The 20,093-nt window shown below is 40.9% G+C and overlaps 1 protein-coding gene across 1 annotated transcript in view; it reads right to left on the minus strand.

Annotated features, from left to right (window-relative positions):
- Positions 1–20,093, minus strand: part of LOC138634109 (glutamate receptor ionotropic, kainate 2) — a 164,460-nt gene that overhangs the window by 19,213 nt on the left and 125,154 nt on the right. The window contains exons 12-13 of the mRNA XM_069720750.1: positions 17,704–17,929; positions 4,632–4,882 (exon numbers count right to left, since the gene is read on the minus strand). Of these exons, the coding sequence (XP_069576851.1) occupies positions 4,632–4,882; positions 17,704–17,929 (477 nt within the window). The remainder of the gene's footprint in view (positions 1–4,631; positions 4,883–17,703; positions 17,930–20,093) is intronic.

Genomic DNA, 20,093 nt, shown 5'->3' on the forward strand with positions numbered 1-20,093 from the left:
TCTTTATTTGGCCTGTTCAGGCTAGATAAAGCAGGGATTAATGTTGTGGTGGATCAGTGCTGTTGTGGAGCTCACACTCACACTGTATTATCTTTCTGTATATGCTCCATTATAACCTGCTGTATTCACTCATGACATTGTTGATTTATAAAGCTATCACGGATTGAAAAACAAACTGTTTGTCATGTTATATTTGAATTCAGGGCCAAACTTTGTGGAAAAACAAAGATGTAGATGATTTCGGTGATTAAAAGTTTGATTTGGAACAATGGTGTTACTACAATTGCCTGCACCAACCTGAGGAAGTACTAATATAAGTACACATGGAAGTTTCTGTCAGTAGTCAGTTCTGCACTAAAGCATAATACCAGTTCCTACACAGGTAATGTACTTCAGGCAATAATGCTACCAGTAGTAGATAATGTACATCTGGAGCACCATCTAATATACCTACAGGTCCTAAGGGTATGTTAATTCTATCATTAAGGCAGAGCAGTATCTAACTGTCTTAATATAGTAAGTACATCGATCCTGCATACACATATGTAGCCTGGTGTTACAGAAACCACTGAGTGGATATCCGAATTATTGTAATTGTTTCCCTCAGGTTCCAATGCTGACAGGATATTACTAATCCAGCGGCACCACAGAGAAGAAGACAGTAAAAATGTAAGAATAATATGTTTAGTGGGCTATATGAACATTAATAGCTCGTTTCTGCAAAGATTAGATTTGTCTTGAACATTCAAAGTGTGTCAATGACTAGTATTCGATTTGTTCACATTTTTTAAACTTTGTATTCAAGACATGAAAAAAGGAACAAATGAATTTATCATAAAATGTTTTTAAAGTAGGCATAGAAGGAGAAAATATAAAATTTACACATTACATTTGATATTGTTTATGTCCACATATTGGGAGATACAGACTGTAAGTTGAAAATTAAAGGTCATATTTAAAAAAAAAAAAAAAAAACTTGTGTAATTTTAGCCTAAATAGCAATTATTTATAAGTTGTTTAAATCTTTGTATGTGTTGGCCTATTTAAAGGTTAATGGATCCTGGTAACGTTACTGCCAGCTCGTTGTCACTCCCAGTACGTCAGATACTGCTGTTTTATCAAAGCTGTCAGAAGGATTAAGAGTCTGAGAGATACAAACACTGCGCTCAAACAGGGAAGATGTCGTTGGAAGGAACAAACACAGGACTTTACTCCTAAACACCGGTGGAAGAGTGCACGAGAAAGCAAACAGTGATGCAATGTACAAAAAACGTATGTGACCTAATTGGTATTACTTATGTGAAATTGCTTATTTAAACCCACAGCATGATCTTCTCTTAAACATAACCACATGGCGTTTGGTGCAAATGTCTGAAAACCAGCAGGCTGTGATGAAACAGCAGTATCTGATGGTGTTGGATGAGAAGAGGTTTTTGTTGGTCTGCAGCAGTGAGACCAAGTCAAATAATTTAGCCCTCACAGGCTCATCCTTTGGGTTACACTGTCCACAGTCCTATAAACATATGCAGTGCACTGCAGACAATATGGAAGCAAAGGTTATCATTATCATGTCACCTCCACCTGCAGCACCATTCAATGATATCCAGGTTGACTTATTGACCAGGAACATTATGTTGGGGAAACTAACCAAAGTTCTGCCTTAAAGCCAAGGGTACATTAATGTATGCAGCATCCTACGTAAGAGCAGATAGAACTCATGAGGGTATGAAATATGTTTTGTAGTGCCTCAGATTGTAGAGCTGCATTTTACCTTTCCTGTATTTCGGATTCATTATTAATGTATGTGTGCAGTCCACTATGGGATAGCTTTGTACCATTTATTCACTGAGTTTCTTCTGTGTGAATACACGATAGCGAGAACCTGCTATGAACATGGAGGTCTCAGATGGTGGCATCATGTTCAGAACCTTCATTTTGACCTTTAATATCTGAATATATTTGTCACAGACTTCAAGAAAACAATTCAGATTTCATAACAAAGTTTTAGCGCCAAGGAAATTTAGATTTTGACGTTTAGCTTTAGCCTAATTAGCAACAATTCTCCCAGAGATACATCACCCTTTGATTGTTGTTGTAGCGCATCATTTTTTATTTACCAAATATTAACCAAAGTTATTGGACAAAAAAAACTTAAATTTATGTCTGAATGTAAAGTCAAATCTGTGCTATTGAACACAAGCTAAACTGAGGAGGGGGGGTGGGTATGATCATAAATCATTATTTCTGTCCATATCATGTGGATGTGAGTTTCTGACTTGCTGCACATTACAAAGTGTTGCAGCCAGCACTGATACTACATATGCTTCTCACTCCTGAAAAAAAGCTTTTTTTTATAAGCTGATATTGAATGTGGTTTATTTTCATGATTATTCCATGTGCTGAGCCAAATGCTTGGACTGGTAGTGGCAGCCAACTAAAAGCTGTTTGTGGGATCACGGTCAGGTTTTGCGTCGTCTGTGCTGGTAATAGAAAAAGGTGTCGAACAGCTACTGACTGTTGTGAGATCAGTATAAGAGCAAGTCATGGACTCGTTTCAGCCGGTAAACATTACTGTGATAAAGGAACAGTATTAACCTTGGTTGACATGGCCTTAGCAGTACAATCTATTATCATTTCACTGCTCTGCGTTCGACCCATTTATTCACAGGCAGCCTTGTGGAGTGAACGCCTGTTTATGCCTTATATGCATATTTGTGCATTCACACATCTTTGTGTGTTAACATATTCAGGTTTTGTGTAAATTTACTCAGCTGACAAAACTGACTGATGAATAAAAGGTTAGTGGACCGAGCAAACACACTGTACAATCAGTACAATCAAATGTTGAGAGGACTCCGACTGTACAGTTCACAACTAGAATTCTATTAATTTTACAGTAAAATAAAATGTGCACAAAACTCTGTTGAAGGATTTATGTCCTCTTTAGTCAGTTCAAGTGTTGAATAATTGCTCGTTTACTAATTATTATTAAAGATTTTAGAACATGTTTTTGACTCGATATCCCAGTCGGGACTGAATCAGTCCAAAGACTCTGTCAGAGTGACTTAAAGGACAGAAATCAAACTGCATTCAAAGTTGTTTTGAATAAAATTAACATTAAGAGATTGAAAAGTGATATTTTTATTTTATATTATTTTAGTGACTAAAACCCTCAGAAATGTTTTTATATTAAAAGATGATGTTAGTAAAACATCAAATATAAATTTTACACAATTCACAACAATATTTGTGTCATTTTACGTCTTTGCAGAAAAAAACAGGTTTCTCCATCTTCGTCTGATAAACTGTTGCATTTACATCTTTGGCTGCCTGTTCACTGTAAAATCTAACAATAACACGTGATTAAAAGCGATTTCTACAGTAAATCTCTCCTATAAATTAGCTGATCATAACAACTTATCTAAATTTATCGTTTTTTTACATATTATCTTTTAGCAAACAGGCTTCTACAGTAAATCTCTGGAGTTAGTGAACTACTGACTAACAAACTGCATGTGTTGTACTACAAAATGTCTCAATAAATATATCCTTCATTGTAGTTATAGTTATTACATTACTTATATAATACACACTAAGTTATATACAGATTTATTTTTTTTCACAAAATATACTGATTTATAATAAGGTCCTTTTTATACACTTCTAGCTGCATGTAGCCTAAAGTAGTTGTAATAAAGCAGTTCAAATGTGCCAATTAAGTGGGCTTTTATGTGACAACAAACTATAAACGGCTCCAGATTTTTATGTACATACAACAAGGTTTGGCTTTAAAGAGTTTATACCAAACCATAACACCCCAGATTGATGTTTTATGGACTTACTATATGTATTTCTCTGATGGTGCAGGCCATTAAATGATTTATAATTGTATGAAGGGAAGTCAGAGTGTTTGCTGGGAAGTTCCAGTCAAACAACACAGTCTTGGGATCTAAAAAGGCTCTGTATCCGCTCAACGCCACAGATATGAACAGTGAGAGTAGTTTAGAGTATAAGCAGGATGGCAGCTTGCAGAGAGGAGATGAACAGCAGTGGTGGGGAGGTGTGTGTCAGTGGATGTGGGTCATGCAGCAGAGAAAAGCTTAGCAACATATGTGCATGTGATCTAACTGTGTGTTACTGCCGGCACTTTTATTAAACTGATCTCAGGGTTCCCAACAAAACAAAACAAAACAGAAGGTTTGGGAAATTTTAGATCATGTTAGATTACAATAGAAAACGTTTCTGGAGTTTTTCTTGAGGTCATTTGAGATGGTGGTTAAAGTCTAGCTTGGATCCATGGTGACAGCAGAATTCCTCACGTTTCTTATCTCGTTGTCGCCATTGGGCCTAAGTGAATAAATGCAAAGAAACCAACCCTTATCTTACTGGATATGATATAGCACCGGCATTATAGTGTGTGCAAATTGGTAAACAAATAACCTCTTTAAATTATATAATAGAAATGATAAAAAAATAAATATAGTTAGCATATATTTTGTTTCATTCTAGCATTTTAGATGTATTTGTCTCTGCCATGAGGCTGACTTTCATGGCACATGAGGTTACGGTAAGAAATTCTGCTATCATTGTTTTAAATAAGCAAAAAGACAAACGTCAGAGGTGTTTCTTACCTTTTCAAGTTGTGCGTTCTGTTTGGACTTGTAGAGGAACTCTCCCACCGCCACGAACACGGAGAGGACAAGTCCAGCCGCCAGCACGATGAAGATCCCTCCGATGTTCTGCACCCCGAGGGCGCTGGCCTCCTTGCTCTCCTCCTCCGGACAGCCGTTCCCTCTCCACCACTTCTCCTTCATCATGTGCAGCTTCCCTTCCTCCTGCAGCTGCAGGATGGCAATAGTGATCTTATCTCTGTACGGAGAACCTGAAGAACCCAAACACACGAGGTCAGCATGAGCAGCCAACACGACTCAATCAGTGCCTTGATGTTAGTCATTAGTGAAGGACGCAGACTGTCATCATTACTGAATATTGACTTTGATGAAGTTCAAGTACTGTCTTGTTTACTTAAACCTCAGATTTCCAACCTGCCCACTCACCTTAACAGGTATAACGAGGACAGACGTCTGTTTTGTGCAGAGAAAATACATGAATATACGATATACAAGGCTTTTTTTTCTTCCTCGAGGACCAAGCGTGATTGGTGTTGTTGATTTCTTTCAGTCACCATTTTAACCAGAACTGGTTTTGAGTGACAGACTGTATTTGTATTCAGACATAAATAAAATGCATTTCAACTGTGAAAGACTGGTATTTAGAAAAGTGATAGTGAATACATTAAGCACATTAATACAAAACTAATTTTAATAATGCATGTTTCCCAGCATGCACTCTGTGTGCACCATGCAGCAAGTTCAATGGATTCTAACTTGCTGAGTGTACTTTAAATCGGGTAATGGGGAGACGTGGTTTGTAGATGATATATTGTATGTATCCTCAGTGAGACACAGCTGGTGCACACTTGTTCAACTTTTTCACTGTTTTTGCTTCAACCCTCATAAACCAGCTGTGAGATGTGAGGACTTTTCTTTCTTCTGATGGTATATTATTGGATTGAGTCAGTGTTATTAAGCAGAACAGGAAACATGGCCGACACATCTCGTCACATGGTCAGGGACTTGTTCTTCAGATGAGGTTCATCCAATCCAGGCAAACATGTAGTTATCATTCTAAAAGAATCTTGTTAATTCTTCCCTGATCAATTTGGTTCTTCATACACAGTGAAGGTTCGGTTATTAAATAGTTCATGTAAAGCTGAGGAACCACCACAAAGTGTTTATTCAAATCTCTAAAAATCAGATTGAAAACATTCACTTCATTTTAAATAATTTCAACTAAATCCTGATTATTTAGGTTTGCCTGACTGTAGTCAGAAACATATTATAACGATGACAACTACCAGCGATGAGTCGTTACCGTACATGGTCTCATCTAAAATCACAGTCATATTTTTTGATTTTTTTTTTTGATTTTATACACTTTATTAATCCCCGAGGGGAAATTGGACCTTTGTCTTCTGCTGCCACAATCAGTGGTGTCGGAAAATAACTCATCTTTGTCGGTTGAGTCATAATCCAGCTGTGTAATCAGTCTGAATGTTGAAAAGCAAAAAAATGCTGTTCATATGAAGGTAAAGTTTCAGTGATGAAGTTTAAGGTCGGACAGTTTGGAGAAGCTCTATGTTACTTCCTGTCTCCGCTGTCAGTGTTCACACTTTCAATAATAATAGTAACAAAAATAATAAATGGACCCACAAATGAAACTACATCATGCATACATGATGTAACGCAACGCAACGCAACGCAACGCAACGCAACGCAACGCAACGCAACGCAACGCAACGCAACGCAACGCAACGCAACGCAACGCAACGCAACGCAACGCAACGCAACGTAACGCAACGCAACGTAATGTAACATAGCCTAACTTAACACAATGAAACAGAACATTATAGAACAGAACCTCTTGTCATCCATAGACTCATCTCCCATTAACTTTTTTCCAGAATTGAGGGTGAAAAAAATAAACATCAGATCAAAAATAAAACTTTGGTTTTTGCACAAATACCTTTAAAACTTGTAATTTTTCAATCAACTGCACCTGTTCTGAGCGCTAAGTCGGTAATGTTAGCAAGCCAACATGCTCAACTTCCCCTGCTATCAGCTGTTTGTGAACGGCGGCTGTTATAACATCTTTCTTCTACGTTTTTCTCTTTTGCCCTGCGTTGAATTTGTATCTTTTTTTTCTGCCGATGATGAATCGGTGTTTGCAGCTTTATGTCCACTGTTTTAAAGCCTCTTCCAATTTATGTCGGTGACAATTTGGTACATTCCTCGCTGCATTCCAGTATATTTAAATGTACTTATTTATTGTTGTAAATTATTAACACTCCTGTCTAGCAGACCCCTTTGATTCCCCCCCACAGGCTCAGCAACACTAAACTAATAAAGCTAAAACACATCTGTGGGGCTCGTATCTGCACTCACGCTAACAGTAGAGCTGCCTAATTAAAACCAGTTGCCATAGTTAATCTGTGCTAATGTTTTCGCTGTGAGCTGCTTCCTTGCCATAATAAGTTAACATCCCCAAAGTGAGCCTTGAAATGTTCCCTCCTGCCCATGTGAGATGTCTGCAAAACACCGAATGAGTTCCCCCCGTCTCTTCAGTTTTCCCAGCAGCCCCTCCTCCACTGAGGTGAAGCACTCCAGCACCTCTTCGGATCAAAAACAGTCGCACGTCGAGATCCCTGATTAAACCTGAAGGGTGAAGCCTCATAAAAGAAAAGAAAAAACTCCCACTCCCCAAACCTCCCCGAGGTACTGCCTATACGTCGCAATCAGGATGTTAATGCAGCCTGAATTATTTAAAAATCTAATAACACCTATTATTGCAAACACTTAGAGTGAGCTCTCCCTCTGGTGGGGGCGGCATGTTTAGATTAGAAAATATTATCAGTTCGCACAGATCACCGTGACTGGTAGTTAGTATGCAGAGCTGCTTCAGCAACCGTATTATGTAGTGGACCCACAAGACTCGAACCAGCGACAGTGATAAGCTGCTCTCCCTGGAGAGACCAGCTTTGAGCGCGGCTGCAGTCACGAGGCCGCAGTCACTCTTTAACATCTCTTCTGTCCTTCATCTCCGCCCAAGGGCTTCTGCTATCTTACTCTTTATTTCAGAGCGAGCGGCCAGCCTGTTTCAAACGCATCTATCACCATGGTGATGGCAGAAGTGAATGGCGTTCCGGTCCTTGTTATTCATCGCTATCTCCAGCAGATACCTTCCCCTCGGCTGTGGAGAGGAAGAGCGAGCCAGCGTGTGTCAGATAAATCACTCCCCACCGCAAAGAAAAGCGGAATCCTTGAAACCGGGCCAGCTCGGCCCGATCAAAACAAAACAGGAGGACCTCAACTGTGATGTCATGGGCGGGATGAACACGAGCGCCGTGTCGTACAGTCACGACCCACGATGCACTGTGCCAGCTCCTGTTTGGCAAACGCTGTAACCCACATTCACATGAGCGTGAAACGGGTGACAAATCTGAAACCTCTCGAGTCAGAAACGGAGCAACAGTGTTTTACTGTGGATGAGGAGTGTGAAATATACGACCTTCCATCATATCTGCCAGTTTTCAAACACAGGACCAGATGGCACTGTGAGCTCTGATATCTGAAATCTCTATCAAGACACCAGACTCAGTTGTTCCAGAGCAGCAAACCGCAGCAGCTACTCGTCATACTGTAATTAAATGAGCTGTGTGAACACTTCTGTTGTTTATCGGAGGATCTTCATGCAGCCTTTTCTTCTGATGAAGGTCCAGGCACTAAGAGTCTGATTTGCTAAAGGTGTGTGTGTGTAAAATCACATGCAAACTTCACATCACCCGCAAAGAAAAATGTCCCAGCTGATCTACTAACGACGTGCAGTGAAGGTTGAATCTTTCAAATGAATACATATGTAACATTGGACGTTTCTACTTGAACATATAAAATACTGGGAGGGGAAATGTGAATACATAAATGTATCAGCTGTAATGATATTTACTAAACCTGACAGTAGAAATAGTGATCGGTGTCTAGTTTAGTACGACTGAAGGTATGAATCAGATGAACATCAGGAGAGACGGCGGATCTCATTGTGGTGAGAAGGAGATGCAGGAAACCAAAGAATACGTAGAGAACGAGGTTTCACACCCGTTAAACATTTCTGATGGATGTCAGAGACAGAAATTATTCAGAGATATCGTCTGTTCAGAAAAAAGATTTAGGAGTTATTGAATGAACTGAATGATGATTTACAGCTAACAGTGTACTGTAGGTATCACTGCTGGGATATCAGTCCTGTTCTTCAGGGGAGCTGTCCAAGGTCCTGAATGTGTCTCTGTCCCAGGTCCAAAATGTGTCTCTGTCCCAAGTCCTGAATGTGTCTCTGTCCCAGGTCCTGAATGCGTCTCTGTCCCAGGTCCTGAATGTGTCTCTGTCAGAGGTCCCGAACGTGTCTCTGTCCCAGGTCCTGAATGTGTCTCTGTCAGAGGTCCCGAATGTGTCTCTGTCCCAGGTCATGTATGCGTCTCTGTTTCAGGTCCCGAATGTGTCTCTGTCCCAGGTCATGTATGTGTCTCTGTTTCAGGTCCTGAATGTGTCTCTGTCTCAGGTCCTGAATGTGTCCCTCAGAGTTCACAGTTCATAATGTTCCCACTGAATGAAACCAAGTCAGCTGCTCATCACAGAAAGTTCTGGACCTGCTGCTCAGTGTTTGTTGGAGGATCTCATCCACCGTCCTCCTCTTTTATTTTCCGACGTTTTATTATTGACCAATTTCTTTTTTTACACCTAACGTCTCGTCATCTTCTCTAGATGTCATCTGTTGATCTTTTTGTTTTTCCCACAGCATTGACTTTCTCGCTGACTTTCTCCTATATAGCGTTTTGTTCTATTTATATTTCTTAATTTGAGATGGTGTTTCTCAGGTACTTCCTTGTCGTGGAAAGGTATTAATTTTTTTTATTTACACTCATTAGTCACCATTAGATTTGTTCACATAAAGAAAAAAAACGCCTTTTTCACTTCGCTAATATGTGAATGTCAATATGATGCTATACACCGCGGTGTTAATAAACAAGGTGGCATATACTGTAAGTGACATCAATCAAATCTTACTGAAACATAGAGAGGTTTCTCTCCTGAGCCTGCTGGCTGATTATTGGAGGAATGTGTTGTTATCCTTGTCACTGAACAGAATATGTTAATTTGTGCACTCTGAATGTGAGCCCAGCGAAAAGGAGCCTAATCCTTCAATTCAGGGACGAGACGGAAGCGAAGTGACAGGCCAATACTCAATCTGGAATAAGACACATAGATGTAATCTGCCAGATCAAAGCGGTGTAATAGCCCACCGATCACTAAAGCATTGTCTTTCACAGAAGAAAAGAGGAGAAATTCAAATGCTTTGCGGTGCCTGATGTGTATTTTTAGCCCACCGAGTGCAGTTCTATTATTTCTGTAATACATCGAGAGATCTGGCTCACATTTCAAGTGTTCACAATGATTATATTTCAGGGAGCCGGAGAGTATCACAGATTCAGTGCTATAAATAAATCATGCAGCCACTCTTCATTTGGGTTTTCTTCTTACCATAACTTCTTAATTTGATAAATCTAATAGATGCAATCTGGTGCATAAGTAGCTGTTGAACTGGGTCAGTACTCACTGAGTACTGTCCAACAGAGTACCATTACTTTATGTCTCAGTACTGACAACCTCCACTGAATGCAGATACACGTTATCTAGATCATGTGACTGTCAGGAAAAATTAGCAAATTTCCTGCACAAAGAAGCAACAAGAAGAAAACAAATTGCAGCTTCTGCTTTAAAAGCTTTCTGATCGCACGTCTGTCCATAAACGGTCTGAACGGAGTCTGACAGGTATCGGAGCTCATCAAGGCTTGACCTTTATAAAATGTCCTTCATACAGTAAAGCCACAGACTTTATATAAAAGTGGACGTAACTTCCAAGTCTGAAAACTAAGGCCGATGCTGAAGTGTGTTAAGCTGCAATACCAGCGAGTGCCACTAGAGGTCGGCTCCAAAAAGCCTCCGGCTCCATAGACTCCCATTCAACTTCTCTCATCAAATCCAAAGTGAATAAAATGTGTCCATCAGTTATCTCGGTGTTGTTAGCTAAAGTCACTCCTTCTTATTAGTTTTCTGGAGGTCCATCTGAAAATAATCCCTCATTCATTAGAAAAGAAGATTCAAGAAGACCTGGTTTTGGGGGCGTGTCTGTTTGATTGACAGGCCTGTGGTGCAGTCAGGTTACAGCTATCTGTGGGCGGGACGTAGCATTGACAGGTTTCCAATCAGATCAGTCAGATCCACTGGTGATGCCACTGCTGGTTGATGCTTGATGAAGCCCAATAAAATAGTTATAGTTGTGTATAAAAAGTGCATAATCATGCAATCATAAATACACATCCATCCGTTTTTAGTTTCATGCAATCCCTCCAGAATCACACATTATATGACATTTTAACCCAGATTGTTTCATCCATAACTGCAGGAGGCATTACATTGGGTAACATACATAATACATACTCTATGCTTTAATAAATTGCACATTTTAATTTCTTTTTACTTTAGAAATTAGCATTTTGCAACCATCAAATGACCACTGGCACCTTTCCTATTCACTGGATGCGAAGGTATCTGCTGAATCTAAACCCTCTTGAAGGGAAAGCTCGGTCCAACTCAGCTGAACTTTATTCACAAATAACCAATATTATTCTTCCATATAAACCCACATAAACAGCAATCTCACTATAATGTACCTTGTGTTTTATCATGTAGCGTTTCCTATATTGTATACCATAAATCAAAGTATTTATAAAATAAAAAATATAACTCCTTATTTTCTTCTCCTCCATCCAAGTCCTCAGTCACTGGACTTCTTTTCCACATAATTAAAAGTGAGATGGTAAGTCGGGAAAAAGTCTTAGATGTTTTCAGTGCAAGACCTTCCAGACAACTGAAGTTCCTGCTGCCTTTTCATTCAGAGTGAGATGTTTATCTGTCAGACATCCCAGGGTGTTCTCAGGAGGTGCAGTGATGGTGTGGGGTTGAGGGCTGCTGGCTGGGAGGGGGGTAAGTATAGCTGCAGGTCAGGGAGATCTTCTGTCTCACAGAAACACATCCAGACCTCTTCCTGATCATGAGGCGAAGCTGAACAACCCTTCGGGCCACGGTAGAAACGACGAGAAGAACAGAAGCCTGCTGCCAAGCAGCTACAACATTCTCCCCCTTCCCCCTCTTTGATTAATGTGGCCTAATGAAGCTAAATGATGATTGATAGTCATCAGGGAGAGACACAACGAGATCGGGAGGATGCGGAGTAATGTGACGCCTCCTGAGACCACAGTCAGGACAGAGCAGGAGAGAGGCTGCAGATAAAACCTGTGATGTTTGTACAGGAATAGCTAATGACCCACTGAAACACACACACTCTGTCAAAAAACACAACAAATGTTCACAATAAAACAACAAAGAGGAGGATGCTTCAGCTGCTGAGGACACATACATATAGTATCCCTCTGGGGGCTAATTCCTCTCCACCGCAGAGGATGTCTGACAGCAAATACTGCTAAAAACAAAAGAAGAGAGAAAGAGATGGAAACTAATGTTGTTCAGATTGTGTCCATCCACAGGCCTGTCAATCAAACAGACACGCCCCCCAAAACAAATTGTTTTTTAAGCTTATTTTCTATTTAATGACGGATTATTTTCAGATGGACCTCCAGAAAACTAATCTGGAAGAGTGAATGTGGGAATTGTTGAATTGTTGGTTTCTCTGTATAATATTGTAAAGTCTTGCTGTAAGGACTTTAATGTGTTAAGTGCCATGAAATAACCTGTGTTGTGATTTGGTGCTATATAAATAAAACTGAATTGAATTGAATTGAATGACAAACAGAACACTTACGTACTGACTTTGTATTTGATGACAGAAGTTGAATGGGAGTCTATGGAGCCGGAGGCTTTTTGGAGCCGACCTCTAGTGGCACTCGCTGGTATTGCAGCTTAAGACACTTCTGCATCTGCCTCATTTTTCAGACCCGGAAGCTACGAACACTTTTATATCCAGTCTGTGTTCACAGATGATTTTCATGATTAAATTACTCAGGCAGATGCAAGAGATTTAATTCACTGAGATGAAAAATAAATATATTTTTTATCTAAACTGTTTTGTTTTTATTCACTTTGAATCAGAGATGAATTGACACTGCCATCAGAACAGGGACTTTTCGGGGCTCACTTTAGGAACTACTGCATACAGTTCTCTGGAAGAAAATCAAAACTACTAAAAAGGAATTATGGAACTTCATGTCTGTCTGAGGCTCCACGCACACTAACATGTTCTCATTTCAAAAATCTCCACGTGTGTTTTAGTAACATTTCAGACCTCTCCTTCCAACACCTGAAATCACATATCAGTTAACAACAACAGGACTTACAGTCACACAACGCTTCAACATTTAAAGAATATTTCCCTTCTGCTGATGGAGTCGGTGGGTTTGTGATGTATTCTGGACTCAGTAAGACTGATGAACTTACAGACCTGTCGTATGATGACTGAAACAACTTGTTCTGACAGTCCAAATGTGTTCCAGAGTCACTCAGGTAATACATTCTTGTTATTATTTCCTCCACATGTGGACACAGTTTTTCACTAACTTGTGTCCCCATTTCTCACGTTCAAAAATGTCCTTGATAAAATGATCCAATCAGGCCCCTCGTTCTTCCTGGCCCCGCCCAACCAGGCGCTCCATGTAGGGCCGAACACGGGACTTAAAGATAGCTGGCCTTCTGTATATGTAGGTAGTAGGTAGAGCAGTGAGCACTTAAAGCAAATGTACTATTAGAAATTCACACATAACAACCGTGTCCACCAGCCGACGCGCGCGCACACACACACACACACACACACACACACACACACACACACACACACACACACACACACACACACACACACACACACACACACACACACACACACACACACACACACACATAAAGAAATAGAGATGAACTTGGCTCAACAAGTGCCATCCAACCTGTAAAAGCGTCGCCTTGGACAGACCTGATGAGGTTGTCCTTACTTTCATCTTTGAGATGAGGGTCATCAAACTCACTTTGTCTGGTCATTAATTATTGATCAGTGGCTGTATCGTCTGCTCGATGTTTCACTCCAGTGTCGGTGTTTATCGGTGGTGGACTTGTATGCTAGCGTTACCTCCTAAGTTTGACGGCACCTCATCTTCTCATGTTTTTAAGGAGTTCTATTCAGAACTTTTGGACTGCTGTAGTTGTTTTTGCATGTTCCTGCTGTTCAAATCTAATCTCAGAGCTCCACGACTGGCAGCAGCGTGTTCTTCTTCCCCTGATTGATTAATGGCAGCTGGCAGACAGCTTTTAGTTCAATTACCGCCACCTTCTGATGGGAGTAACGTATTACAACCAGGTGCCGGTAAAAACAGGCAAGATAAGGAAGAACAATTGTCACACATACTAATTGATTTTTTTTTTATATTATAACGACTGTTCGAATATCATATACTAGTAGGCATTGGTCACGTTCTAAAATGCAGCATCTAACTACACATCAGCTGCTTGCAGAGATGACAAGGTCAGCAACACCTGCTATTTGTTATCCAGGTCTAACCACTGTAGTCAAAGCTGATGAAATCAGTCGTGATTCACTCACGATGACGAGTGATGTCATCGTTGATTTGTGAACGTTATGAAGCCTCCAGTTCAGATTCTGTCCGTCACCATCTTACTATGATACTACGCCCCGCCCACCGATAGCTGTAACCTGACTGCACCACAGGCCTGTCAATCAAACAGACACGCCCCCAAAAACAGGTCTTCTTGAATCTTCTTTTCTAATGAATGAGGGATTATTTTCAGATGGACCTCCAGAAAACTAAGAAGAAGGAGTGACTTTAGCTAACAACACTGAGATAACTGATGGACACATTTTATTCACTTTGGATTTGATGAGAGAAGTTGAATGGGAGTCTATGGAGCCGGAGGCTTTTTGGAGCCGACCTCTAGTGGCACTCGCTGGTATTGCAGCTTAACACACTTCAGCATCGGCCTTAGTTTTCAGACTTGGAAGTTACGTCCACTTTTATATAAAGTTGACGGTCATAACTGATGAGACTTAATCTGGAAGTGAATGTGTGTGTCCACTTCACTGTATTCAGAAGTCTGCATTATCCTCCATTAAGCCAACAACACAACCTGAGTTCTCAAACTGAAACGGGCTCAGAACCATTTTTCAGAAGTGTCCGTTTTAGGGGTTCAAAGTTGCCGGAGTCGTGTGGACGCTCAGTGTGAATAAAGCAAAAGTTATCCATTTTAAAACATAAACATGTGGGTGTCTCCTGAGTATTGTTCTGAGAATCGAGAGGATTTTCCCAGAGAGGCATAGTGCAGTAAACACACCATTAAAATGAGCTACGAGCGGAAGGTGTTCTGAGTCCGTCCATTACAGAGCTGAGGGAGCTGCTAAGGGGCTGAGCGCCGTGGTTCTGTCAGGGCCCGGCACTAATGCAGGCCGACACCTCCTCTCTGTTTAACTCAGTGACATATACAGTATGCTAAATGGCCTGGCTGTATGGGAATACGAGCTACATATGGTAAAGGTACTAAAAGGGTAGGATTAGCAATTTAAATACCTTGTTCTGACTGCATGTGAATGTGTCACCGGGGAGTAATGATGCTTCCTTCAGTACGGACAATCACTGCAGCGCACAAGCTGCCACACACCACACTCACTTTCCTTTCATTCACCCTCCTCAGCCTCCTCTCTTTCACCGAGACAGTTAACATGAATACATTAATCTAAAAACAGCCACAAACAGCAGGAAATATATTCAATCTGTTTCAAGTATACAGTTATTTAAGGAACACACACACACACAAACCGCAGCAGAGCTTGAAAAGCAGCACAGCAGTCAGAAAATACAATCAGCCAAAGCAAATACAGCCGAGCTCCAGTGTTTTCACACACAGCTAAACAGTCACTCAAATTACCTTCAGTGGGTGACCAGCAGAGCATACACAAACAGAGAGAACGACCTTGGCAACGCTCACCGTCCCAGAGGACACTTCCCTGATTCAGTCGGAGGATACAGCGACTGGACATCATCTGTCCTCCCTGGACGGACGTGTTCTGAACGCCCACACTGAGGACTTTTGGATGAATCGCTGATAGACAACAGATCAATTCTAAGTTTTAATAAATACCAAATGTGTTGGGTTGAATTTTGGGACATGCTGAATATTTCTGTTTCATCATGTGATGGAATGAGGCAGCTATAAACAAACAGAATCACTTTTAAATATTGCACTCAGTGCCAACACAATACTTCACAGAAGAGTCGACCTCAAGCAGAAATAATTTAAGGTAAAGCCACATAGTGACAAAAAGGGAATATTTATGATGCTGTAAAAGTGTAAAACAACCCAAACCGCATTTAGTCTATGAATATGGTCATATTGTTTATTTCATTATAATCAAATGCTAGAAAAACCCAAACCAACAATGCACAGATTCTAATAACAACATGGCTCCTCACAGAACAATGAAGAACTCACAACAGCTGGTTAACATGTTGAACCGGTTAACATCCTGTAACACACACACACTGCAGTTTGTTTTGTCTCAGTTCCACATACACACCTGCTAGAAACACTCACGAGGGCAAAGTGGGAATTAATGCAGTGCAAAAAAAACAGTTTCCTCCTGGTTGAGTAACATTTGCTGAAAAACTACTGTGACGAGCTGTTTTCATAAAATACAAAGCTGTTTTTTTAGAGCAACTATGTAATTGTGTGAAGTTTCTAAAGGTCAGGTTATGTTGTTTTGGTTGTGGTTAATTCGTCACAACAAAGATACCTTAAACAAAATCAATTTAGAATAAAAATGACATAATTGATTCAATTCAACTTAATGACATCAGTCATAAAGAGTCCTTCATGCTCATGACAGGTGTCTTTTGCGCACTCCGTCAAGCCGAGTGTTACTGGACTACGTCACAGTCCTCTCTGAGTGAATGTGATCCAGCCTTTTCTATGAGGTCAGCATTTTAAGTTACCTGCCAGTTGTGATTTTGCAGGTACTTAACCAGAGTTTTCCATCTCACTGCGTTTGTAACAAGATTATGACAATCTGCTGCTGAGCCTCGTGATCAAATGTTGCACCTCTACACACGCACGCACGCGCGCACACACACACACACACACACACACACACACACACACACACACACACACACACACACACACACACACACACACACACACACACACACACACAACGTGTCCTGTGCCCCCTCCCTGTTCATCCCTCTCTTTATGTAACACTCCTTCCGCTTGCCGGACAAAACCACGCTAAGTATTCCTCCACATGGTTCCCCTCAGGGATGTAGATACAGTTTAAACTGAATTTATGTGCAACAATAGACTACATATCAAGGCAGGATGATACAGGATGGTACACGTTTCACCAAGTCATCTGGTGAAGCACCGAAAAATAAAAACACGGTTAAAATGCGCAAACAGACACGCCCCCAAAAACAGGTCTTCTTGAATCTTCTTTTCTAATGAATGAGGGATTATTTTCAGATGGACCTCCAGAAAACTAAGAAGAAGGAGTGACTTTAGCTAACAACACCGAGAGAACTGATGGACACATTTTATTCACTTTGGATTTGATGAGAGAAGTTGAATGGGAGTCTATGGAGCCGGAGGCTTTTTGGAGCCGACCTCTAGTGGCACTCGCTGGTATTGCAGCTGAAGACACTTCTGGATCGGAACCATTTTACAGACCTGGAAGCTACGAACACTTTTATATCCAGTCTGTGATGTATATACATAAAGCTACAAATGCCTCAAATGTGCCTCAAAGCTTTAAAACCGCGAGTGAAGAGCCAACAGGAAGAACAATTCAAGAGGAAGCAGAGAAGAAGACCACATCTTTATGTCATTCATTCCAACATTCCATTTTCACATTTCACTCTGCACTAACTCTGCTAGCCTGTCGTTTTGTCAGTACAGTACTGTCCTAACAGCTCAGGTTTCCCCTGCAGCCGAACATAGTAAATAACTGTGTCCTACGTACCCATGGGGGTGCCGACTCCGTACGCTTTGGAGTCGATGAGGCCTCCGATCTGTGTGAGGTTGCAGTTGCGTTGCGTGACGAACTCGATGGTGGTGGACTCCATGAGGAAGGCGTAGTCCGAGGTGAGCACGCGGTGAATGCCTTCCTCCATGTTCTTCACCATCACGGAGTGCCGCCGACTGCTCATGAACTCCCACATCTTATCGTACGTGGAGATCTTGGTTTTCTGTGAGGAGGAAAATAAATCTCAGCTGCATTCCACTGAACAATCAAAAATGACATAATGACATATTTCTGATGGAAAAGGTTGTATACGTTTCAATGATTGTGAAAAACTTGGTTGGAGGTTTATGACGAATTATGATGTTTCTGAGAGACTTAAGGAAACAATGACAGACATTCACATCACTCATTTGAATACTGCTAGAGGACGCAGTTCCGTCAAGGTCTGCAGCAGCATTTATATTCAATTACTTTTCAAATTTCATAAGAAAGACATTTCATTTGCTTCAGCAGAACCTTTTGCTTCTCTAACTGCACTGTAAGCTCTCAGTCTGCCTCAGTCATCATTGTTTATGAGGAGAATATAGGCTGAAGCAGACGAGCATGCTAAACAGCAGCAGGGTGTGAATTTGTATGACCATGATGTGCATCTCTCATGTCTGTGCTGCTGCTATCACCGATAGGTTGAAGCAGCAGCGGCATTGTCAGTAGCTGTGCGCCTCCCTCTCTACACCTGTAATCACTGAGGAAAAATCCAGGACCACATTACTCTCCAGGGGAGCAGATTTGAAGGCATTTTTGAAGCCATTTGAAACCTAATTAAGTCACATCTTCAAGGTCCTGCCCGCCATTATTGTGTGTAATGACTTTTTGTGGCTGGTCGATATTTTAGATCAACTGGGTGATTTGCGGAGTGCCTATCAGAATCTTTTGGAGTCACCCTTGACAAATCAGGCGATTGAGCATGCACGCTTCAGACTGCTGATAAGGCGAGAGCAGTGGCTGTGAATACACGGAGAGTCAGATAACCACCTCCACTCTCAGTCAGGCAGCGAGCCGAGGTGGGCTCCTCAGAGCCTCCACGCGGGGATTCAGGGCTGATTGCACTTAAACCATACGAGGGAATGAGAGATCTTCAAAGCACAACTGCTGTACACGATAAAAAGCTGCCAAAGCAAAAACATCAAACAAGTGCAAAAATAATCCGTCAATAGCATCGCAGCCTACGTCACATCCTTTTAGTTTAGGAAATCAGAATATCCGAGCACATTCAATAATTAAAATACCAGCCCCCTAAAATGCTCTCTGCTGTCTGATCTTCTTAAGTCATCACCTGCCTGATAAAGTTTTCATCTGCTAGCCTCTGTTAAGGAGAGCTGTCCTCTTTTCCAGGATCTGCAGGAACCTCTGCTTAATCCCCTCATCACACTCAAGTGGCCACAGATAAGTAACGGCTTTACAATCTCCTCCTGTATTCAGATCCATACATTCACATTTTAGTAGTTTGTAGTTTTAGGAGTCACTGTCCAGGCTTCAGTTGTATGTTGGCAGCAGTGAGTGACGGGGAGAAAAGAGTCAGTCAAAACCACCATCAGCCTGAGTTACATCACCGTGGAGACTGAGTAATCCTCTGTTGCTGCTTGGGTGAATCTTCCCCGTACTAACTGCTACATATCATGTAGTGGCACCAAGATATTCCAATCAGTTCAATCTGGAGCCAAAGTTCAGGGACAGAAATGTTTCCTCACTCATCCAGGAGACTTTGTCAGGCTTCACTGACTGCAAGTATCCCCAATATCACCAACAGCACAGTGGCATGAAGACCGGCACGGTTGGAAAACACTAAAACATGTTCATGATCGAGAGTAAAACGACATCTGGTCCTTTAATCAGTAAATACGCTTTCAATACAGGGATGTCACTCAGGTGTGTAAAGGCTACAACATAAAAAAACCAACAACATAATGAAAGATCATTATAAATCTCCTAAACGGTACAACTAACAGCCTTTTCTTTACATTTTGTAAATTTGTGTTGGCAAAAATGTTCTAAATCTTTTATTTGGTAAAGTCACTGTTGTGAAATGGCATAAAGGATTTAATTAGAAGTAGGCTTATTTCAAAGTTATGTCAATTATCACCGCCCCTGACTGAATTTCACATTGAGAGGTTTATTTTTTTTAATGCAAACTCACTACTTGCTAAGAATTTTTGACCTTTATCTAAATGAAAAATCCGTGTGGACAGTGTTTGCATCTTTTTCGGTGGCTGACATAAAGGATCAGGAAGGATAAGAAAGTCGTATAGATAGATTAAATGTGCGTAACTGATTATGGAGAAAAAAATATAGTTTATTACAATTGAGCCTCAGCGTAAAATAAATGTCTA

This window comes from Brachyistius frenatus, unplaced genomic scaffold (genome assembly GCF_029030835.1).
Source record: "Brachyistius frenatus isolate BFR_SWC_R1_liver_20210118 unplaced genomic scaffold, ASM2903083v1 Contig_249, whole genome shotgun sequence".
Classification (NCBI taxonomy): domain Eukaryota; kingdom Metazoa; phylum Chordata; class Actinopteri; family Embiotocidae; genus Brachyistius; species Brachyistius frenatus.